A 25,446-nucleotide genomic window follows, 5' to 3' on the forward strand; every position below is an offset into this window, starting at 1 on the left:
TGATCTGATTTCACACTCAAGCAGAAACAAAACGAAAAAGAAAAACAAATACCGAACCCGTCATCCTCATTTGATCATCGTCATGAATTCTGTGTGAATTTCAGCAATGGGCAGTCCATACTACCGCGACATGGATGAGCCAACCAGTCCCGCCGGTGCGGGACACCATCGCAGCCGCAGCGCCAGCAGACCACCGATGTCACATGCCATGGACTATCCAAGTAATAACCCAGCCCACATCTATAACACATCCACATCCTGCCCTATACCCTATAATCCTTATAATCTACTATCTATCTATATTTTTGCTAACACTCAACAGGAACCCGCTATCAGTCGCTCGATCGCGGCGGCCTTGTGGATCCGCATGAACGTGAATTCATTCCCATACGAGAGCCGCGTGATCGCTCCCGGGACAGATCCCTGGAAAGAGGACTCTACCTGGAGGACGAACTGTACGGCCGTTCGGCGCGACAAAGTCCCAATGCGCTAGGAGGTAAGTCACGATCTACTATATAAATCTAAGCTGTAGGTAATATATTGGGATGGATTGGGTTCGGGCAAAAAGAAGCCTTAGCTAAGACCAGAGATTCCTCTAAGAAGGAGAACGTCAAGACCCGCGTTACTAAAGATTCTGTCAGGAATTTTGACGAGAACTTTCAAACATTATTCCACAATATTTCTGATACTCTCAAGAGATTCATTTAGGATAGCCTTAGGTTGCCGATATGTCGTAGGCTTAAATATGTATATGATACAAATATATATATATGTATACATAAGATTATTTATGCATATGATATAAAAATATAGGTTATATTGGGATGCATTGGGATTGAGCTGAAAGAAACCTTAGCTAAGACCGTAGGTTCCCCCAAGCAGGAGAACGTCAAGCCCGACGTTAGTAAAGATTCTGTCTGGAATTTTGTCGAGCATTTTCAGACATTATTCTACAATATTTCTGATGGATCTTCCATTCGTGATACTCTCAAGAGATCAATTTAAGAAATACCACGCTTATGTTTTAGGAAAGGTTTTAATATGTATATAATATAAAAATGTGTCAGCTTACCAAGTATTATCCTTGAAATGCCTGAAAAAAGGAAGGAAATAATTCATATAATTGATTAAATATTAACTTAATTAATTAACTAAATTAATAAGGAAATAAATATATAAAAATTTGGGATAGCATATATGCCGCACAGAGTTCTAACGATACCCTACTCAATCTTTGACCAGGCTATAACACGGGCATGCCCACATCGGATCGTGCCTATCTGGGGGATTTGCAGCATCAGAATACGGATCTGCAGCGTGAGCTGGGCAATCTGAAGCGCGAGCTGGAGCTGACGAATCAAAAGCTGGGCAGCTCGATGCACAGCATCAAGACCTTCTGGTCGCCGGAGCTGAAGAAGGAGCGGGCGCTGCGCAAGGAGGAGAGCGCCAAGTACAGTCTGATCAACGATCAGTTAAAGCTGCTCAGCACTGAGAATCAGGTGAGCAACTGACAGCTAATACAGGTGAGCAGCTAGTTAATTAACTCGACTCTTGGCACGCAGAAACAAGCGATGCTCGTGCGTCAGCTGGAGGAGGAGCTGCGTCTGCGCATGCGCCAGCCCAATCTCGAGATGCAGCAGCAAATGGAGGCCATCTACGCGGAGAACGATCATCTGCAGCGCGAGATCAGCATATTGCGCGAGACCATCAAGGATCTCGAGTGCCGTGTGGAAACCCAAAAGCAGACGCTTATCGCGCGCGACGAGAGCATCAAGAAGCTGCTCGAAATGCTGCAGGCCAAGGGCATGGGTAAGTCTCGCTTACCGACGGGGGAAGGGGGAGGGGGAAAATGAATATATATATCTATAGGACACTTTTGCCACACATTTGGTTGCAGGCAAAGAGGAGGAGCGCCAAATGTTCCAGCAAATGCAGGCGATGGCACAGAAACAGGTAAGTCCTTTGCCCCCCCCCCCACACAAATATCCTTGCGCCTTGGAGAAAAACAGGCGGCCGCGCCCCCCGCCCCCCCAAGCCACGCCACGCCCAACAGAGAATATCTGTCTCTCTCTGTCTAATTCTCGTTTTTGGCGGCAAACAAAATGCTCTAGTGACAATGATTTCGTACACGAAACCACCAAAAAAAAAAAATTAAAAAAATACTACAAAAAAAATACAAAAAACAACGTTAAATACCAAAAAAAGAAAAAATACTAATTTTCATAGTTTGTTTTTAGTTAATGTTGAACAACTTTTGCGACTGCAAGTGCTTAACTTTTGTTTTCTCGTTACATATTTATGTATATATATACCATATATACCAGTAAAATACTAAATATACCAAATACACTACACTTATATATTGATATCCATAAAATACCAAATACACAGACACACACACAACAGCATATGCTCTATTGTAGCGCCTAGCATTCGAAAATTCTTAAAAACTTTTGCTTCGTTTTGCTTTGAACTAACTGCCAGTTAATAAATTTAACTTGAACTTAAATCTTAAGCATTCAAGCTAGCAGTTTGCAGTTTGTTCGTAGTATTTTGTCATAAGTTTCACACACACACACACATGCTTGTTTTTGGTAGTTGTTTCTTGTTGTTGTTTAATTAATTTGAAACGTTTTTCATTGTGTTTTCCAAACAAAAACAAAAGAAAAATTCTCTACGTATTGCAAATGAGTCAGCTATAAGCGCTCTTTAAGCACACACACACACCAACACACACACACACACTTATTGTTAGTCATTTCATCAGTTGCAACGCCTTTTGTGCCACCCCCCCCCCTCCACACTTCTCCCCCTTGCCGCACACTCTGCATTTCAATGTGGGGCAAGCAATAAAATTCAATTTGTTGCATACATTTAGTACATCTCGCAGACAGTTTGCCATTGTTTTTGACAACCAGCCCCTCCCCCCTTCCACAACCCCACCACCAAAGCAGCCACCCAGTACCCCCCCCCCTTCTCCCACCCCCCGCTGACCCTGTTTTTTATTGCTTGCGCAGTTATGCAACAAGCAAAATGCATTCGATTTGCATCATAATTCTTGCTTATTGACACCCAAAAAAAACCAAAACAAGTTTAAGTAAGAGTGCCCGACTAGCCGATACCCTGTGCCCAAAACAAATTTGAACTTCTTTTTAAAACGGAAATATATCTAGAAAGCAAAATGCAAGCGATAAATGCAAATCGATATTTATCGACATCAGGAAAACAGCTTCGGGGTTTCTGGAGAGAGTGAGAGGGACATGTAGATAGATACAGACTCAGCGAGCTGATCAAGATTACGAAGTACACGTATACCCCTTTGTAATTCGAACAGGGTATACACGAAAACTCAAGCTGTGCTGCAAGCGAGCATTCAAGCCCCAGGACATATGCGGCAGTGCCCTGTGGGAAATCTACTGAAAATTCGCCCGTACCCGTTTGACAATACTCTGACTCATCTGTCCCCAAGGACAGCAAAACGGGGCAGCTGCTTATTACTTACACACACACACACACACACACACAAGCAGAGCTATACTCTATAATTACTCGCATGCCAGCCCATAGATAACATGCGTACACATAATGCCATGTATTAAGCCACAGTTTCAGGCCACATAAGGGCTAGCCGTTGTCCAGAGCATGTCAACAAAGGCGTCGGACCATACAAAAAGGCCGCACAACACGCACAGAGAGAGAGAGGGAGGGAGAGAGGGAGGTAGAGAGAGAGGGAGAGAGGGCATAAATAACCTTGATGCCATATGATATGCTACTTATTTAAGGCAGCTCCTCTTATAGCTTCCAACTGTCTCTTGGCTAGCTGCCCACTTGGCAATTTATTCACATTTTATTCACGCATCGACTGAATGCTTGAATACACAACTCGAATAGCATTCGACTGTCGCAATTGTCGCAAATATATATATGCATATATATATATATTTATTTCGCATTGGCCCATTGAAAGTCGGCCACGCCTTGGGGCAGCGTTTGGCGTTCCACGAAATGAATTTGTCTCCGGTTTTCCGGAACAAACGAGTGAAATAACCAGCGACAGTTGTAATTAAAAATCCTCAGTTCAAAATGTGGCAAGCGGAAATAACAATAACAAATAGTTGGAAAAAACAAGAGGAGTCTCTATATAAAACTGCTCCACTGCAAGTTACCCTGTTTCCGGCGGAACTAGATCTTAAAATCTGCGAGATATGCTTCAATAAGACTAAGGCTGAGTAGCGATATTAATCGATATCCTTAAACAAAACCAAGACGGTCTATCGATATTTATCGATATCCTTAAATAGGACCAATAATGACTATCGATATCCTTAAATACGACCAAGACGGACTATCGATATTTATCGATATCATTAAATAGGACCAAGACTGACAATCGATATTAATAGATTTCCTTAAATATGGCCAGGACTGCTTATCGATATTTATTGATGTTTTTAATTAAGACCAAGGCTATCTAACGATATTTATCGATATCTTTAAATAAGGCCAAAATGGCCTATCGATATTTATCGATTTCAGGAAAAATAGTTTTTATTCTCAAATAAGACCAAGGCTGACAATCAATTATAATCAACTTGCAGGAACTGTGGGAACTTTCGATATATTTAAGTCTATAGTCGATAGCTCTCGATGTGGATAATAACTATGAAGACACAAATCTTATTTATTAACAAGGGAATTATCGGGCGTGGCAATATATTTTTGGACAACTCTTATCAAAGAGAATATCAGAAGTAATCCGCACTATATTAAATTGAACAGCTTCATCCGTAAACACGAAAAACATGAGTAAACCTTTTATAACCCAATTGGCTTTAAAATTCTGTAAGATAATTTTTTATTCCGATTGCACATACCCAATTTTTACAAAACAAGAAGGAAAAACGTACGAATTTTACTACAGTTATTTCGGCTTTCTTTTGTTTTTTATCGAGAGAGTGGGCGAGCAATTAAAAAAGTTGGCAGCTGCGTTGCGTATACGCCGCGTGCAACGGCGGCAAAAGCGAGCAATCAACGCCGTTCGCCGGGTCGAGGTCAGTTCTAGCCTTTGTTTTTGTTGTTGCTGTTGTTGTTGTTGTTGCCTCTATTCCAATTGCATTTCCCATATGCACATGTTCAGTTTTTAGTTAAAAGGCTTTCATGGCGCAAATAGAAAACCGAAAAACAAAAGGCTATGTCAACTATAATTAATAGTTGTTATCTAACGCGCGGCTCAGTTGAAACCTGACGCAAAACTTATCCAAGGCTGTCGCAACTTTAATGCATTGTTTTATACTTATTAAGTGCTGCCAGCGAAATTCTCAATAAGCCAGAAAGCCATTGAAAAACGAGCTTAGGCTAGGGAGAAACTTTGCGCTGCTTATCTAAAGAGCCTGAGGCGAAGGACTGGGTATGAAGTTTGGGGTTCAAATCCCTGTGAGCAACATTTTTTCCTATTTCAATATGAAAATAAGTGTGTTTTTTTAAGCAGAAAACAATTTGAATATGTTATAATCATAGGGAAAAATGCTTGTATATAAGACACAAGTCCTTTAATCTTTTAGATTTCTATTTCTAGACAACAATTATTTCTCGAAGTTCGCACTCCTGCTGTAGTTTTATTTTCCTACGAGTCTAAGCATTTATATGAAGCTCTTCCCAGTCTTTCCGACTTAATTGCTAGACTTTTGAGAACTGAAATAACTTTAAGCTCAGCTACTAAGTCAGCCCGTAGCACACATATTAATACTTAGTATCCAGCTTGTGCCTTAGACTTCTGCTATTGCCAGGCCTTGCATAACTTTGGCGCACGCATATCTAAGCTATTTTCTCTATGTGTGTGTGTGCGTGTGTGTGTGTGTATGAATTTTATATTAACAACATTTATGGGCATTTAACTGGCGCCAGTTCGTCTGTGGCATACATTTGCCCTCTGAACTACAATAAAAATAATATAGAAAAAAAAAACCAAACTGAACCTTCTCAATTCTGGCCCACAGCTTGATTTGGAGCGTGAAATCAAGAAATACGCTCAGGAGGAGCAGGGGGTGAGGGTGAGTTGTCGCACATATTGTTGTTGTTGTTTTAAATACCCTGCTTTGTGTCTACCCTTGTAGCGGGTATTATAATTTTGCGAGTGAGCGAATATAGCCATGTCCGTTTGTCTATTTTCATACAATCTAATCTCGCTCGAGTCGGATTCTGTCAGATTGGAGTATTATATCATATAGTTGCTAGAGGAATAATAGTTCGTAAATGAGATTTTGTATGTAAGCATTTTTTGTTCTCAAGAAATCTTGACCAAACGCAGCAATTGCTCGCTTCACACTTCTGCAAGGGTATTTAATCTTCGGCGTGCCGTTGCTAAACCTTATTTCTTGACATTTCAGTTTCTGTGCTTGCGCCTTAGCCAACATTATCCAAACCTCATGCCACATGCTACCTGAGCAAGCCAACCCACCCACCCACCTGACATAGTTGCACGTTGGCCTAAACTGTCGATGAATGGCAGCCACATTCAAATATTCATGCTGTTTGGCCCTGGCCAAGCAAATTACCAAGCTATGCAAAGCGGCGCCAATGCCTGAATTTTAATTAGCATGCATAGAGGGCTGTGTGTGTGTGTGTGTGTGAGAGAGAGTGTGTGTGAGAGTGTGTGTGTGTGTGGCTCGCAAGGATAAGTCCATGCATACGCATAAATAATAATGGGCAGGGTTTGGGTGTTTGAGTGTGTGGGTGTATGAGTGTGTAGCTGCGGCTGCTGCTCGTTTATAAACATGAAACGTTTGCCTCAACTCTTGATATATTGCGGCAGGGCCAGGGGCGGAGCGCTGTGACAGGAAGGGGGGGGCGTGAGCTTTGTTTGGCCGAGGGCATAAAATAATTACGCGGCTTGCCGCAAAATTCATTTTGCTGTCAAAAACCACACACACACAGACACCCACACACACACACACACAGAGACAAGTCGTGTCGTGTCCTGGCCAAACGCAATTAGCAGCTGCGCTGATAGGAATAGGTTTATTTAGAGTGCTTCCAAATGAAATGAAAACAATTAAGCCGGAAACGGAAATGCGCACTAGACTCTGAACTCTTGGCAGCAGCAGCAGCAGCAGCAGCAGCAGCTCAAAAACTGGCACAGTGGCGCACGAAAGTAAGCACACACAGACAAACCGACAGAGAGACAGACAGAGAGGGACAGACAGGATATGGCGGCCATTGCATATCCTGCAACCAGGCTCATCATCATGGGTCATCCTCTGCACTCGAAATGTCAGCTTCAATTGATTTATCGATTTCCATGCAATTGCATTTCAATTTTATATGAACAAACACACACACGTTTGCCAGGTGCCCCCAGGTACAACCCCCTCCCCTGCACCATGCACCACCCTCTCTCTCTGTAATCCACGACTGCGTTGCGTTCTCTGCAGTTGTTCGGATGTTGTCCTAGTGATTGCGGTTGTGCTTTGTGTGCCATCGCATAACCTAACACAAACACACGCCCACACTCAAACACACTCAAACACACACAAACACACATACACGCACACACACACATGCACACTAAACTAATAAGCTAAACTAGGACGCCAAAGATAGACTGAGAACTTGCTTCTCAACTTTAATATGAGAAAGTTTCAACAACGGATGCATCAAGAATAAAATTAGTTAACTAAAAGGCAGAGTTTTCGAATCTCTAGAACATAGAAGAACATAGTGCAACATTAGAAAGTTCTGCATAATTAGTTATAATAGTTCGTAAATAAGATAATAGATGAAAAGAATGTCCATTAATGAAAGCCAACTATTATATGACGAACTATGATTAAAACTTTAAATTCACAAGATATAAAAGGCAGAATTTCTAAAAAGCTGAGCAAAAAAACAAGATTGAAAGAAAAATACTGATTTTCTCAAATTATTAAAAGGAATTTCAAGATGATTATCTTTAGTAAAATCCCAATATTAAAAGCTCTTCCAATAAAAAAAATCATTACCAAAGAAAATAATATTAACAAATATCAAATTGAATATAAAGTCTGACAAATGAACAAATCAATAGATATGGAATACTAAAATCTACAAGAAATATCTTCTAACAGACATAAAATACTCTCAGCCCACTTTTGAAGGGTTTTCCGGAATACTGATTTCAACAAAGGGCAAAATGTGTCACATAAAACTAACTATCAGAGGTCTGACACATAGATAACTCTGTCTCAGCTCTTTAGAGGGTATCTAAAACTCAGGCACATTAAGAAAGAGCGCCTGATTGTAACACCCTCTATACAGGGTATTTAACAAGTCAAACCCACTGAGCTAGCTCATAAATAGTATTTAGCTGCATAGCGACATGGAAAATATATAAATAGAGTTGCCTACTTTTGCGCGTAATGCTGGGAGGCAGATAATAAACCTGCAAATCGACACACAATTTGGTACGTGCTGCAAGGACTAATCGAAAGGAAGCCTCACTTGCGCTTTCATTTGCAGCGGCAACAGCGACAACGGCGACGGCGACGTCAGCCGCACAAAACAGCTGCTGGCAACGGCAAATGCGAAGGCAGCGGCGATGGCGACGGCGACAGCGACGGCGATTGTGACTGCAAAGCTGCATTCATGTCAAACGCAGGCGCTGCGCACATCAAATGCAAAGCTGGCAATGCCAAAGAAACAGCAGCAGCAGCAGCGACGGCAGCGACAGCGACAGCTGCAGGGATAACGGTAAATCTTAAAACTTTTGCTGCTTAGCTAATTCGTGTCAAGTCACGACGAGCAGCGCTCACGACGCCGACGCCAATCAATAAACGGCAAAGCAAACGATTCGCACAGCTTTTGAGCGTAAAACGTAAAAGCTTTTCGCGCTAGCAACGAGCCAAAGTTGTAAAGCTTCAACTCGTGGCCGACTCGGCACGAATACAGCGCCTGTCGCCAACCACATGACGCGCTATTCGTATGTTGAGCTTAGCCGAAGCCGAAGCCGAGCCGAGCCGAGCCGAGCCAAGCCGAGATGTTGCGCTCAAACGAACGCAGCTTTGCTGCTGCTGCTGCTGCTGCTGCTGCTGCCAAACAGTCTCAATGGTCTCTGGCCTCGTGGGCGCGAAAGCTTCGCTGGCGCGAACAGTTGTATACGCAACGTTTCAGCTAACAAGACACGAGACACGGACCGAGTGCAGACCACAAAAGCGCGACGCGTACGCAACGAAAAGTGTGGCAAAAAAAAGAAAATAAATAAAATACAAATCAAATAACTGCCAATTGAAAAAGCCAAGCAATATATATATATACAAAATATATACACGTGTATCGTATACCAAAAAAAAAAAGTGCATTAATATATATATATATATAGCCAGAAATCGGTTGTGGCCGAAAACGTGGCGCGAAGCGCGTGTGTGTGCCACAAAATCATTGAGCAAAAAGAAAGCAAGAAGAAGAAAAAATAGAATGAAAGAAAATCCTTCAAAAGGATGTAAAGCATTTCAATTTGTGCCTTTAGCTGTATATATCTAAGCCCTTTGGGGGGTGAGTGTGTGTGTGTGTAAGCCAAAAAATAAATAAAATTAAATTTAAATTAAAGTTAAAATAAATAATCTTATAAATAAAAGAGCAAAAGTGCACTATCTATATTGAAAGCTAGCCTCTGCAGGAGCGCAGCAGCAGCATCAGCAGCAGCAAAGGCAGCGCATAAAATCAATATTTTTTGTTTAAGCAGCCAAAAAAAATCTGCGACAGCAGCAGCAGCAGCAACATTAACTAGCAACAACAACAACAACAACAACAATAACAGCAACAAACAACGAAAGCAGCAGCAGCATATTTCTGCTCAAAGCCAGCGTTGACGTCGCCGTCGCAGTCGCCGTCGTCGCCCGCTCAGCATCTTGGGCTGTGTTTTTATAATATATATATATACACACATATACACACACAGAAAGCGACAGTGTGTCTGTGCGTGTGTGTGTGTGCGCAGCAGTTAACATTAAGCAGACAGCGCTAAGAAGCAGGAAACAGACAACAACAAAAAGAAGCAGCAGCAGCAGCAGCAGAGGCAGCGACAGAGGCCAAGCGGCTGCAGTAACAAGGAAGTCGCTGCTAGCGGTTTATTATTGTATTACTGAACAAATACACACACACACACACACACAGACTAACGCACATGGTGCCTAGTCGCACACCTGCGCACAACCTGACGCCAACTTAAATTACATAAATAGCAATAAGGCCCCCAACCCTCAACCGGAAAGGCCGACACAGTACAACGAACTGCAGCTGCAGCACATTTGCATAGCAGCAACTGCAAAAACAACGAACCCAACAACAACAACAACAACTGCAACAACAGCAACAACAAAAACTGCAACAACAACAACGAGAACAACGATATTTTAAAGTTCAGGCACAGAGCAAAGCCACAAACCTATGGACAATGCCTATGTCTACTATAAGGTACTGTAGTTGGCAGCAACAGCAAGAACAACGCTCAGCAATCACCACAATCGTTACAGTCAGTCAGTCAGTCAGTCAGTCAGTCAGTCAATCAATAAGCCATCAAATCAACTTCAATCAACAGCAAACAGCAACAAAATGTCAACTTCATCAATAGCAGACACACTCGCCGACCCACATATCAAGCTCTACATCAAACTGTTTTGTCATTACATCACTGCAAAAAAAAAGAACAAGCATCAATCACATGTCATATCAATCGCTGCACACGTTTAAAAAGTCCCCCAACAAACTGGCAAACTGCAAATGTCTCAGACAGCAACAAAAACACGCACTACAAAAGAATATATATTACACAAATAGCGCATACGCGAATACCCTCACGCATAGCGTTGCCCCTGACACCCCCCCTCCGCCCAAACAACCACCCCCCCCCCCCTCATGTTAATGTCCTAAACAAATTGCCCTTCAATCAAAAAAACAGCAGCAGTTACGCCTGCATAATCTATGCGAGGCGTAAAAAGAAGGTGTGCGAGCGAAAAAGAGAGAGAGAGTGGGAGAGTGGGAGAGAGAGAGAGACGGCCGAGCAGGCAAATGCAACCCTGTACAAGACCAGCAAGTTTGTTTGGCTAAGAGATACCCTTTAAAAAGGGTATTCCTGCCAAAGGGAAGAAGACCTACACATTCTTCGACTTAAATATCTACTATTATATTCTATTTATTTGTTTTTATTATTATAAGCATTAGATATAGTTACAAGCAATCAGGCTATCCTTAGGACTTTGTCCAAGCCCACACGGGAATTCGAACCAGCAACCCCCATAGATACTACCCAAAACTGGACTCTTTTGCAATTTGAATTCGGGATTCGAAACGAGTTTTTTGGCCTTGATAAGCAATTTCTACTTAATAGACTCGAAATAGCCTGCCTTTTCCTTCGGCTTAAGACACCCCTTTTCAGCAAAACTAGGGTATGGGTCATATAAGCGTAAAACCAGCCACAGCTGCATTTCCGAATGTTCTGGATTGCTTAGGGCGCAATTTCGGCTTAAACAATTATTTTCAAGTTTTTTTCTTATTTTTTTTTTTTTTTCCAGTGCATGTGCAGCCAAGTTAATGTCTTGGCCAGGCGCCACCCCCTCACTAACACACACACACACTCACACTCACGCACACACTGGCAGACTCGGAGCTGCAAGCATTAAAGTCGAGTTTCGCTTGGGGCGGTAAATTGTGTTTCAATTTGTGGCCACACAACAAAAAAAAAGCATAGCATACTTTTATGCTAATCGAGTCGTAAAGCGATAAGAACCAAAGTGTCGCCTGTGTGTGTGTGCGTGTATGTGTGTGTTGGTGTGTTGATTATGGGCATGGTTAACTGTGTGCGCTGCCTTTTAAAGGTCACCATGCGTAATTAGTGAAATTTGGCATCGAGGCTCAACAAATGAACGAATGAATGTAGAAACGAATGAGCTCAAGTGCAGCCCATAGACACACACACACACACCAGCACACACACACACACACAGAGCGTGTCTATTCAAAATGAGAAACGTGCAGACATGCACGACACGACACAACAATGCAAGTTTGTTCGTGTCCGTGACGTGCGACCATCCGCTCATTAGCAAAAAAGCCCCCAACGCGTGCCGCAATTGTTCCAAATGCGACAGACACAACCGAATGCCTGTAGGTGTGTGCTTGCGGCTGTGTGTGTGTGTGTGTGTGTGTGTGATAATGAGCTCGCAATGAGACTGCACGGCACCAAGAGATACCCAGTGCGAGCCCAAGAGCATATGTCAGAGAGCCTAAATTAAAGGAACTAAAAATTCACAACAAAAAGTGTGCATAGAAGAGTTAAATAACAATTAAGTGGGAGTTTGAACCAGCGACTTTTCAGTTGCCAGTTCGACGCTAAGATTTACCAACTTTACTTTAGAGAAATTTGCGTTTTCCATATGTAAATAACAACAACAAATTAAGTGTTTGAACCAGCGACTTTCCACTTGCCCGTTCAACGTTTAGATTTACAGACTTAAATTTGAGTTTTCCATACTCACAAAGTTAAAAGAGAGAGTATAAAGAATTTTACCGGCACACATTGCCTTCAACCAATTGTATCCCTGACAAATGTAATTTACAGGGTATACTCGAACAGCTAAAAAGGGGGTGAATGCCAACGCACCGAATGCTCTGCACTTCATAAACAACACTTGAAATACTTTTCTTTTCTTTTCTGTTTTTTTTTTTTCTTTATGTCTACAGAGACAAAGCGCGCTGCATCCGCACGTGCGTGAGATGCGACAGCAAGGAAATGATGTGTAGACAGCGGCGAGGGGTTAGGGTATATATGGGGCACAGCTCAAATGAGGCTCAGTCTGGCCTTGCGGCCACACACACACACACACACACACACACTCGAAACGTGATGATTTGTGATAATTACAAAGCGCAGAGCTGCAATTGCAGCTTGTGCTGGGCCACAAAACCAAATATATCACTTGCCAAATGGCATGGGCGTGGCAAACGCCCCTCAACTGTCATGCCTTGTCGACATAGAGGGGGAGGGTAGGGGGGGAGGGGAGGGGGGTTGGCTTCTCGTCGAGTCATAAAAAAGTCTGCGCCTTGTTTGAATGCGTGTTTTACAATATCATTTTATGTGTTTGTTTTTTTTTTATTTTTAATTTCATGATTTGAGCGAAACACGCAGCCAACCAAAATAGCAAACGGAAGAGGCACACACATATACACACACACACACACACACTCCCCTACATTGTGTACTTTGGCACTTAACACACTTATTGTTGGGCACTTTTTCATCTTCTATTTTGCGGCTGCCTCTGGCTTCTGCGACTCTCGCTTCATTTTCATTTGCTTTTGCATTTGCCTTTTTCCTTTTTTTTTTTATTTTCGTTTTTACTTTTCTGCTTCTTTCTCTTCTTCTTTGACATTTTCTTTTCATTTTGTTTTGGCTTTGTCTTTGTGTTTCATTTCATTTGTATTCAGCGACGCCCCCTTGTCTGGCCGCAGAGTGCGCCGCAGCCTGCCATCTCCCAACATCCCCCTCCCCCCCCCCCTCCTCCGTGCCTTTGCCATTACAGTGAGACTTCGTTATTGTGTTCTCTGTACACACACACATGTACAACTAAACCCACACACATAAACGCCCACAAACAGCACTCAGTTAAACATTGCGACACACATGACGTATACGTAATAACCTTGTAACCAAAATGTTGTTATTTCGGGCCACATTTCTCAGTATGTGTGTGTGTGTGTGTGTGTGTGTGTCTTTCTTTATTTCGCTCTTTGTGTGCGTGTGTGTGGGCCACAGTTCTTGGCATTATTTTAAGTGTGCGAGCGTTTTTACTAGCTCACCTGCTCTCTCAATTGCGCCTCTCTCTCTCCCTCTCCCTCTCTCTCTCTCTCTCTCTATCCTTAAATGCTGTGTGTGGGCTGGCATAATTTCTAAATTTATACTTTAAATTCGCATTCTAAAACGCGGCCTTTATTATATGTAATACCTTACACACACACACACACACACACACACACACACACATATATTTTCTTATATGATTCTTCTTAAATGTTGGTGTTTATTGTCGTCGTGTGTTTCAAATTAAATGTTTTTCTTTATATATATTGTTCGTACATTTTACTTCAAGTACTTTTTATACACACACACACACACACACACACATTTCACAATTCACAACAAACGGCAGTTACACATTTTGAATCATTTAAAAGGATAATTCACTCTTTATAACAAATTTATATGTAGTTCTTATTCAATTAGAAAAGCAAATTGTTTACGTGAACTTTTTTGAACATATTTTTATCAACATTTTAGAAAGCAGTTTGCAATCCCCAAGAATCTGTTTGTCCTACTCAAAAATATTCACCGACTTTACAAGACAGTTAAAAAAACTAAAATAGATCAATTTTGACGCATTAATTTACACAACGTATTGACAGTAGCTAGAAAAAGGCTAGCTAGGGAATCATGTTTAACTTGGGCTTATATTGTTCAATCTTCATGAAATTTTCAGGGCATAAATAGGGCCTCAAAATGTGTGCAAATACCAAAGCCCAAGACTTTTTTCACACAAATGCCGTTCTTACAATATTTTGGGTAGAATGAGGAAAGATATCGCAAACGTGAAAAATTCCAATACGAGAGTCTACAAACCAAATTGGATGTCTCTAGCTGTTATAATCTTTGAGTTAGGCCTAAATAACAAGAGTTCGATATCGATATTTATCGATTTCATGCAAAACGTCGAGGAATATTTCATTAGAACAACGATTTAAATGAGTCATACAAAAACTGCACATCAGATTTGTTATTTAGATGAACAAATCCAAGAGAAATTCAGTTCAAATTTAACTGCCGCTGCGTTTGTTGTTTCAGTTCACGCCTAGACTTAAATTAAACAGATTTTATGTACTTTACGCCCGATTTCCTTTACTTAACTTAGTGCTACATTCAATCAAATTGAACAGCATTTATTTGTTTCCTAATTCATAACACACTCTTTTTTTATTAAAAAACCTGTTAAATTTGTTATTAGCATTGTACGGAACGCTGTTTGAATTTTTCCATGCCTTTTTTTCTTGCCGTTACCTAATCAAAAAGTAATATATTTATATATATATATATATACCTAAATACACAAACACAAAGCAATCTAAACAATGACAACCAAAAACCAAACAAAACAAAACTAAAAAATATATAAAATATTTTTAAAAAATTAAAAGTACAATTTTAAAATTATTTAAAGCAATCAAATGAACTATTAGTGAACTGTGATTTATCTTTAGCATACAAGAATAATTCTTTTGTCATTTTATTGCCAAAAGATGCAGATTTTTTCACGAAACTTATCGATTGTAATGGCTCCAATAATTGGCTTTTTTATATATGCAAAAACAAATCAAAAGAAAAAAAAAAAACAAAATATAAAGTTTAACGAAAAGCAAATAATATCAAACACTTTAAAAGTTGAAAGCAAACGCTTTTGAAAGCGAATTACTTGTATTTGTTTTCAGAATTGATCATTTTGTCTAGAAAATAAAACATATTTTGTTGTTGTTCTAAAAGCAAGCACGAAACGAAGCAAAAACAATAGAATATGCAAAAGACAACAAAAACAAAAACAAAACAAAAACGGTTCAAAAAAAACTAACCAACAAGAAAATTCATTAAACCAAAAATTAAACAAATTTTTAATACCGTATGCAACTATTTACAATATGCTTTTGTAATATTTTCGCACCCATAAAAAAAGTGAAAAAAAAGAGGAACATAATTAGAGTACTACAACAAAAAAAGTCAAAAGCTAGACGGGCTCTAAAAAAAAAAACAGAAAAGAAAAGAATGAGTAACAAAATGTAGGCAAGGAATTCACTGACAAATCTCTTTGACGATAAAATGATAAAACAATTATGACGTGTATATACCACATACAAATACGTACCTATCTATACCTATACCTAAACCTATACCTATACATATATATATATATATATTGATATATAAATATACATATATATGCATATATAATACACTTTCTATCTCTCTGTCGCTCTATTCGTAACTATATATATATATATGTATATTTATGTATATATATATGCATATAATTATATATGTTATCTACTCAATTTGTTGTTTTTATTGCGTTACTTTGCTTACCAAATTGTGCCCCACACGAGCACAACAACAACAACAACAACAACAAAAACAAAGACGTGCCCCCTCTTCAAATTGTTAACTACACCTCCCTCCCTCCCGCCCCTCGACTGGCCGCCTGTTGCAGCTACTTACATTAACAACAGAAAAAGAAAATGTATTACTTTTTGGTTTTGTAAATATAAATTGACTCCAAAAACGAAATTTGAAACCAACGCAGACCAAAAGCAACCACAAAACTAACACTCGTTGGGTTCTGGCACACTCACACACCTACACACACACACACTCACAAACACACACCTGAAACAACACACAGCATTTCATTTGAACTCAGTCGCAAGCCCAAAAAACTTGCGCTCAAATTCAATAAAAACAAAAACAACTCTCTCTCTCTCTCTCTATCCCACTCTCTCTCCCACTCTCTCTCTCTCTCTGTCTTACTCACACTCACTCTGTCTTACACTATTGCTGTCTCTGTAATATACTCTCTCTCTATCTGTCTAACTGTCTCTGTCTTTGTCACACTCACTGTCTGTCTAACAAACAAAAAAACTCTATTCAATTATTCAACTATATATGATATATATAATATATATATACTATATATTTATATATGTATGTATATATATATATTTTGTTTTTCACATAAAAAACCACAACCGAACACACAAAAATATGCATATATATATATACCAAAACAAACAAAAACATATACAGAAACAATTGTTTACAATATACTTTTGCACGTTATTTCTATAATGCATCTGAAATATATATTGTTATAAGTAATTTATGTTTCTTTCCTGCGTACAAGCAACTACCCAAAAAAAAAAATGAATACAAGAATATACCAAACTGAATATACCAATATATACCAAACAAAAAAATACCAACAACGAAATCAGAATCCAAGCGCATTTGTATGCCTCTCTCGTCAAACATGTCGTATACGCAATATTCACTAACCAACCAAACAAATCAAACACACACACGCACACACGCCCACTTTGAACAGTTGTGGGCGTAATGCACGTGAGCGTGTGCCCGACACACACACACACACACATACCTACACACACACACTCTCATATACAGCGACCCAGCCGCGTGGCTCTCTTGCAAAATGTGAGACACACTTCATGTTGCCCGCCCGCCCCCCTCAAGCCCTCCGCCACACTCTATCTCTATACACCCCCCCTTGTTGAACTTTTAGGTGCAGCTTGCCAAAAATAAATATTATTTAAACAAAAGAAAGAACACACACAAGTCTCTAAGAACTTAAGAAAACGTTAATCGCAATTAAAGAGAGAGTTCACAGAAAGAAGAACAAATTAATTCTATTACAAAACCTTATTGTAAATTAAGCGCAAAGAGAAAAAGTGTTGAATTAAGTAAACAACAAAACGAAAAACTTGTAGAAAAACAACAAAAGTCAGAAGCAGAAAAAATAGAAACATAAATTTTACGTACAAATATGGGGCCAAAATAGTCCGTAAGTGTTCGGGCAAAAATCGCTTTGGTTAAAATGTACAAAAAACAAAAACATAAAGAATTACTTGTTGTTAATACGATAATATATATACATATATATATATACTATATACTAATTTAGACATATATATTAACTAACTAAAAAAGTGCCTTAATTGTAGCAAAACTTATGATTTAGCAGGAACAGCGCAGCTATAAATAATAATAACAATAAAAATAATAATAATAATAATAAAAATAATAATATTAATAATAATGTAGCTTAAAAAACTACCAATTACACCAAAAACTAAAACAAACAACACAAAAAGAAACTAATAATAAAAAAATACAAAAATGACATATTAAAAAATACCAAACCATAATTAAAATTGATATGAAAAAAATACCAAAAAAAAAAAAATATTTCTTAAATTAAACCAAATCCTACAAAAAAAAAGTTTTAAAAAAAAAGTTACAGTTACAGTTAGAGAAACACGCACTCCCACAAGAAACCAATTTGAAATCGCCCCCATTTCAGATGTACAATAACTTCACGGGCGCCAGCGGAAGCCCCCCACTGCCCGATATCATTGGACAATATTACGGACCAGTCACAGCCGGCGGCTACGGTGGACCGGGAATAACAACAACAACAACAAACTTGCTCAACGGTGGCTATGGCAATGCCTATGAGCTGTACGGGCCATCAAGTTCGACGGGCTATTTGTATGATCCACAGGCCGCCGCCGCCGCCGCCGCTGCCGCTGCACAGATCTACGGACAGCAGACATCGCCGATACGCCGGAGACGTTACAGCATTGCCGGTCTGCCATCGGCGACCATGTACAACGATGTCTATGGTTATCCGGCGCCAACGTTGCAACAGACTAGCTCCTCGAACATTGTCAATCTGCTGAACGAGGCGAACAAATCGATATCGCGCTCATCACAGATCCTGAACTTGAGCCACCAGGCCAGGCAGCTGGGCGGTGGGCAGTGCCAGCTGCATCAGCAGCAGCAGCAGGTGGTGACAACACCGCTGTCCGGCCGTGTGGTATCCAGTTATCCGACGCTGCATGGTGGCGATTATTCGCCGCCGTATCTAAACGATAACCTGCTGCAAATGTCGACGAGCTTCTCATCCCAGCCCAATATGTACTTCCAGCCGCAGCAGCCGACGCAGCTGACGGCCGCACAAAGTGCCGCTGCGGCGGCTGCACGACTGCGACCCGCCTACTCCGTATCGAATCTTGTCGGTGGCTATTTGCCAGCCAGCTGCAAGTACGGCGCAACGGGTTACGCAAATCCCTATCAAAGCGATCTAACCGGCTACGGTCTCGGTCTGGGTTCGGGTCTCGGCTCGAATCTGGGCCTAGGCCTGCCGGCATCACAACAGCGCCAGCTCATGTCACACTCACTGCATGCCTCCAATCCCGCCATAACGCAGTACTATCAGCAGCATTCGATGCCACCGCCGGCCAGCTCGACGCTGGCCTACAATCTGCATCAGCAGTTCGCCGGCACTCAGCAACAGCAGCAGCAGCAACAGCAGCAGGCAGCACATTCGCATATACAGGCCTCGGTGCAGCAGCAGATGAACCCGCAGTATCAGTATCATGTGCATCAGCACCAGAATCATATGCAAACCCATCCGCTGGCATCGCTGGCCAATACGAGCGGCCCATTTGGCGGTACGCTGGCGAGCAGCGCTCGAGATATTGGCGTCGGCTACGAACCGCTGCATCATTCGTCGCATTTGGGGTCGCATCATTATTCGCATCCGCATCCGCATACGCATCATCATCATCATTTAGCCGGCGGGCTGCATGGCCCACCATATTCGCACACGCATCATCAGCAGCAGCTACAACAACTACAACAACAACAACAACAACACCATCATCATCACCATTTGCCATACTCGAAACTAGACTTAGATTACCCGAAACTGCCGCATGAGCATAAGCGACAAGTAAGTTTTAAATTTGATGTAGACCAGCTATCCCTAGATTCCTAGATACTACTCGATACTATCCGATACTACTCGATACTACTCGATACTCAACAGTCACATTCAAAGATATTCAAAATATGAAAACATGCCCATCAAAACGTAATCCGCAAAGTCGTATCTGAAACAAATCAGAGCATTCCAGAACAAAAAAAAATTCAATCATTTAGCCAGCCTAACGGTTCCGTATCTGAACTATACTCCAACAATTTTTTATTGACTAAATGATGCATTTTACGCTTTTATCCCCCAACGCTCCCCACAAAACCCAAGACATCCAGTCGAAAAAAGATAACAAGCCCACGACATTTGCAGTGTGCGGTTCTCGAAGCGTATAGAACACCAAGTATTACACATACAATACATATATATATATATATAGGCCATATATGATATAAATATATATGGCTCATTAGATCTAGTTCATAAGAGAAGAAGAAGAACTATTGTTTCATGTGCCATTTTACAGTAGCGAAAGAAATTAGTGTAAAACAAATTTAAAGAGCTGTAAAGTTTACTTATTTCATATTTTTTAGTTAAGCTTCTTGGTACTTTTTTGGTATTTTATTTCGGTATTTTTTTGGTATTTTTTATATTTTTGGTATTTTTTTAGTTTAGCATAGAGCACTCAGGGCAACCTTTCAGTAAAGAAATTGTTAAAAGTCTTGTATAGTAATGAAAGAATTCGTTTGAAATTTGAAACACTTTGCTCTTGACTCTCAAAAGTAAAAAGACTGTAAATAAAAAAAAAAAACAAGAATAAGAACAACAAAAAGTGAAACTAAATGATATTTACTCATAAAATATATAAATCATTTATACAATATAGTTATAAATAAAAAATGCAAGAAAAGAGAAAGAAGAAACTGTAATGAATATTAAGAGAAAATTTACTTTAATTTATTTAGTACATAACCCAAGACTCGTATGTGTTAAGTTATGCGAGAGGTTGGAAAGAATGAAATGAAACCCTAATAAGTACTCGTACTCGTACCCGTACTCATACGCGTACTCATACGCGTACACATACCCGTACTCGCATTCGTACTTGTACTTGTACTCGCTCTCGTACTCGTACTCTTACTCGTAAGCGTACTCATACTTAGTTTTATACAGATATAGAAAAATTGTTAGTGCAACTCTCTCCCTCTCTCTCTCTCTCTAACTATCTCTTACTCTCCCTCTATCTGAAGAATAGCGACTACTTAAACCTAAATACATGTATATCTAAAGTATGTATAAGTGAAGTTTGCATAGTAAGAACCCAATCCCTTCCACTCTAGCCAAGGCGCCTCTATACCCAACCTACTAACTACCTAACTAGCAAATTACCTAACCTAGAATTCCAGAATCTAAAGAACCGTACGTATATTTGCATAATAGATTGTGTGTTCAATTACTTTAATCGCCAACTCGATTCGGTTCTATTTAGTACAGTCGGTCCGGTTCGACTCGGTCTTGTCGGACCCTATATACCAGTACTCGTATTACCCACTAAGTAATAGCGTGTGTGATTAGCAATGAAGGTCAATTATATGTAAAGATGAAATTTATATGCAAATCCAGAGACGGGTGCAATACAAAGCTAAACAAAACTTAAGAAATGTAGTTGAAATAGTTGGTGTGAAATTTGATGATATATATGGAAAAAGTCATGGAAAGCTGGGTATATAAATATATTAACATCTGGCAATGTGTTTAACACAACATTTGGTTGCAGTTTAAAAAGAAAGTAAAACGGAAAAACGAAAGATTTGAATCGAAAAGCAAAAACGAACGAAGCATTCAAAATGTGTCTATGCAAATAATATACAAAAAAAAAAAAAAAAATGGTATTATGTAACATGTACTAAAAGTTCTTATACTATATTTGAAACTAACACTACTTAGTATTCCAAACTGAACGTTTATATTATACTTATACAACTATCTATACTCTATATACATATATACTTATATATTTAATTGCCAATACATACATACATACATGTATCTAGGTGCTTTTTATTACAAACTTTGATTCGTCTTCAACTAAAGCAAAAACAAGAAAAACAAGCAAAATCTTCTTTATGCAAATTGTTCGGCTTTGAAATTGCGTTCAAAAACAAAAAAAAAAAAAGAAACTTAGAAAACTTTTTCGACTTTTTTCGAATAGTATTTTTCTTAAAGAAAGTAAAACCCGTTTGTTATAGCCTAGTACGTAGTTTAATCAAAATCCGGAGTTACTCTAATTTGTCTTATATAGCAAATAGATATATACAAATATATATATATTTATAGTAGTTGAGCGTCCCTTCGGAACTAGTTCGTTGTGGGCGTGTTTATTTTTAGGAGGCGGGCTTTTGCGTATACAATACGCCGTGCGCCCCGAAACGAGCAATAAAAACTTGCGTTGTGTTCAGTAGAGGACTTTAACTAAACCTAACCTTAAATTTTCGTAACGCTAACTTCTGATTTCGTATAGCCCAACCCAAGCAAGAAGTGTAATCGCGCTCTCTCTCTAGTCATAAGAAAGGATAATAAGCTTAACACTAGCCAATTGAAAGCATTTATGGCAGCAGTTGCTGTCCGTGTAAAGGACATAATTATAAAAGAAAAAGAAAGAAAAAGAAAAGAAGAAAATAAACAAGAAGATAAACACATTCGCATACATAATAACTATACTTAAATAGTTAGTTAATCCGTTTTGTCTTCGTTTTTTTCGGACTTTCGTTTGGGTTCCATTTCTTTGTGAAGCGTGGAGATACATCAATAAGCAGGCATTTACTTATAATATGATATTATATAACAAAATGATGAGTCATGATCTTGAAAACTTGCAAATATTTATACTTATTAAATACGTATACATGAATAAACAATATATTATATATATATACAAATATATATAATTGATTACTACTCCAGCGATATACTATATATATTATATATATTTATACACTGATTTGTATTTGTAAACTTAATTAAGATATATTACTTCAGACTTAATTCAAAACTAATTCTTGAGCTCGAACTCGAAACGAATTCTGTTAAACTTAAACCTAACTCTTAAGCATTATAAATGACATTTTCGAAAGCAAACAATAAAAAATTTAACATGCGACAACCGAATGGATAAGCTATGCCTAACACGTCTAGCACCAGGTTAACAGTATTAACCAGCTATAATGACCCGCCCCCCCCCCGGCCCCGCCCCCTCTAACAATCCCTGTCTATTAAACATACATACACACACACACACAGCCATACACACTCTGCCACACTTGACCCTCGGCTCTGCGGTGGGGCAATGACTTTTGCCAGCCATATTATACATTCTCTCACATTTGCTCGCCACGCCCACACGCCCACACGCCCGAACCCTTTCGCTCATCTAAATATACATACGAACCATAAACAAACACATTGCACCAAGCGTAACTTTGACACAACCAAAAAAAAAATACTGCAAAAATACTAAGAAAAATACTATACAAAAAAATACTGCAAAAAAAAACTAACCATTTTGTGTGGCAAGGCAAGTGCGTTTTATGCATTTGCTTTGCATTTGTGATGCAATTTTAAAATCTGGTATGTCTTGTATCTTATCCTCTTCCCCCCATAATCCACCCGAAACAAAACAAATCCGCGCGCAGTTGGACGAATTTCGTCTTGAAATCCAAAGAAGGGATCAAGAGATCTTGGCGATGGCGGCCAAAATGAAAACGCTCGAGGAGCAGCATCAGGTAATTGGCGCAGTTGCGCGAATCCAAAACCAGTTCAATTGTTCCATGCACAGTAAAAAATAACTTTCGTTAGGACTATCAGCGGCACATAGCGGTGCTCAAGGAGTCGCTATGTGCCAAAGAGGAGCACTACAATATGCTGCAGACGGACGTCGAGGAGATGCGCGCCCGGCTCGAGGAGAAGAATCGCCTCATCGAGAAGAAGACACAGGGCACCCTGCACACGGTCCAGGAGCGAAATCGTTTGACCAGCGAACTAACCGAGCTCAAGGATCACATGGACATTAAGGATCGCAAGATCAGTGTGCTGCAGCGCAAGGTCAGAGCCGAATGCAGCAGCAGACTAAAACAAATCATGCCTAATCCACAAAAACACACCAACACACGCACACACACACCTCCACACACCTCCACAGATTGAGAACCTGGAGGATTTGCTGAAGGAGAAGGATAACCAGGTGGACATGGCCCGTGCTCGGCTCTCGGCCATGCAGGCCCACCACAGCAGCTCCGAGGGTGCATTGACCAGCCTGGAGGAGGCCATCGGCGACAAGGAGAAGCAAATGGCGCAGCTGCGCGAGCAGAGGGATCGCGCCGAGCACGAAAAGCAGGAGGAGCGCGATCTGCACGAACGCGAGGTGGCCGACTACAAAATGAAGCTGCGCGCCGCCGAAAGCGATGTGGAGAAGCTGCAGACACGACTCGAACGGGCCGTCAACGAGCGGGAACGGCTCGAGATCAAGCTGGAGGCATCGCAAAGCGAACTGGGCAAATCGAAGGCGGAACTGGAGAAGGCCACCTGCGAGATGGGACGCAGCAGCGCCGATTGGGAGTCGACAAAGCAGCGGATCGCACGCCTCGAGCTGGAGAACGAGCGGCTGAAACACGATCTGGAACGTTCGCAGGTACTCGTGCATTATGACCGGTTCCCCGGCTCGACTAGTACCTATTCACATATCATGCATATATATATATATATATATCTAGTATAAAGCCAATGTACCGATTGTGTTCCTCTGTGTGTACATATAATTATATATATATGCGAACTTAACTACTATTCAAATATCTAAATATATCGATAGCTATGACGATAACGATAACTTAACTTAATCAATACTATTACAATTACTATAAATATTTGCCTCTATGTGTGCCTATATATTTACATGTACACTTACAACAACAACAACAACTTTGTACTACAACTACAACCAACATCTCGCATCCCAACAACAACAACTACAACTTTATCACTCTACTATATATATATGTATATGTTTATATAAATAACCGATACATTAACCAACAACAAAAATCAAAATAGATGCAGCTAGAAGAACAGACCACACTACACAAAGTAAGCCTATTGCCAAACCAACCTACCTACCTAACCGAACTACCCAACTACTTGTAGTGCCTAAGTTGTGCTCGTTTCTCGTAGTGTCCACATATTTTACTAAAAACCACCCAGTAGCAATACACTTTAGTTACTAACAAGCATTTTGCAGCATTTAGAGCCAGCAGTTTTTCTTTTCCTTTTTAGTTTCAGTTTCTAGATTAAGCCACATGCAAAGGGCAACCCTTAAAACTTCGACAACAACGCTTTTTAGCATCAATCAATCAATCAGTTACTCAGCAGGAATAGTTTTATATATTTAGACATCAGCGATCAATTCAATCAATCTGTTATCAAAAAAAGAAACTTTTTTTTTAAATGCATACATCAATTAAAAATGCAGCTTCCTAGCATTTACGCTCTTGTACGTAGAGTAAGTTAATCAATCAATCATTCAATTAGCAAAAACTGTTTTATATATAAATATATCAGTGATCGATTCAGCTTTCTAACATTTACGGGTGTTGTGTAGTTCATTAATCAATCAATCAATCAGCTATTTAGTAGACAATATATTTCTTTTGAAATTTAATGGTTTTGTTTTGTAAGTAGATTACCAATCAATGAATCAATCAGCTAGCAGAAACAGTTTTATATATTTATACATCAACTTTCTAACTCTCACGGGTGTTATGGGGCTCATCAATCAACCAATCAGTCAGCTAGAAGATACCATATTTCTTTT

The 25,446-nt window shown here is 39.9% G+C and overlaps 1 protein-coding gene across 15 annotated transcripts in view; it reads left to right on the plus strand.

Annotated features, from left to right (window-relative positions):
- brp (bruchpilot) overlaps positions 1–25,446 on the plus strand; it is a 47,605-nt gene that overhangs the window by 9,046 nt on the left and 13,113 nt on the right. For 5 of the 15 annotated variants that reach the window (XM_064691846.1, XM_064691856.1, XM_064691849.1 and 2 more), the window contains 8 exons: positions 105–221; positions 323–496; positions 1,243–1,499; positions 1,563–1,809; positions 1,898–1,953; positions 23,273–23,362; positions 23,436–23,681; positions 23,779–24,267. In XM_064691846.1, the coding sequence (XP_064547916.1) occupies positions 105–221; positions 323–496; positions 1,243–1,499; positions 1,563–1,809; positions 1,898–1,953; positions 23,273–23,362; positions 23,436–23,681; positions 23,779–24,267 (1,676 nt within the window). Of the gene's footprint in view, positions 1–104; positions 222–322; positions 497–1,242; positions 1,500–1,562; positions 1,810–1,897; positions 1,954–9,916; positions 10,447–18,164; positions 19,599–23,272; positions 23,363–23,435; positions 23,682–23,778; positions 24,274–24,689; positions 24,723–25,446 lie in introns of those variants that run through there. The other 10 variants (XM_064691847.1, XM_064691851.1, XM_064691857.1 and 7 more) reach the window with 6 other exon arrangements.

This window comes from Drosophila montana, unplaced genomic scaffold, assembly GCF_035044405.1.
Source record: "Drosophila montana isolate Dmon_TW-CO22-7 unplaced genomic scaffold, ASM3504440v1 contig_3469_1, whole genome shotgun sequence".
Classification (NCBI taxonomy): Eukaryota; Metazoa; Arthropoda; class Insecta; order Diptera; family Drosophilidae; genus Drosophila; species Drosophila montana.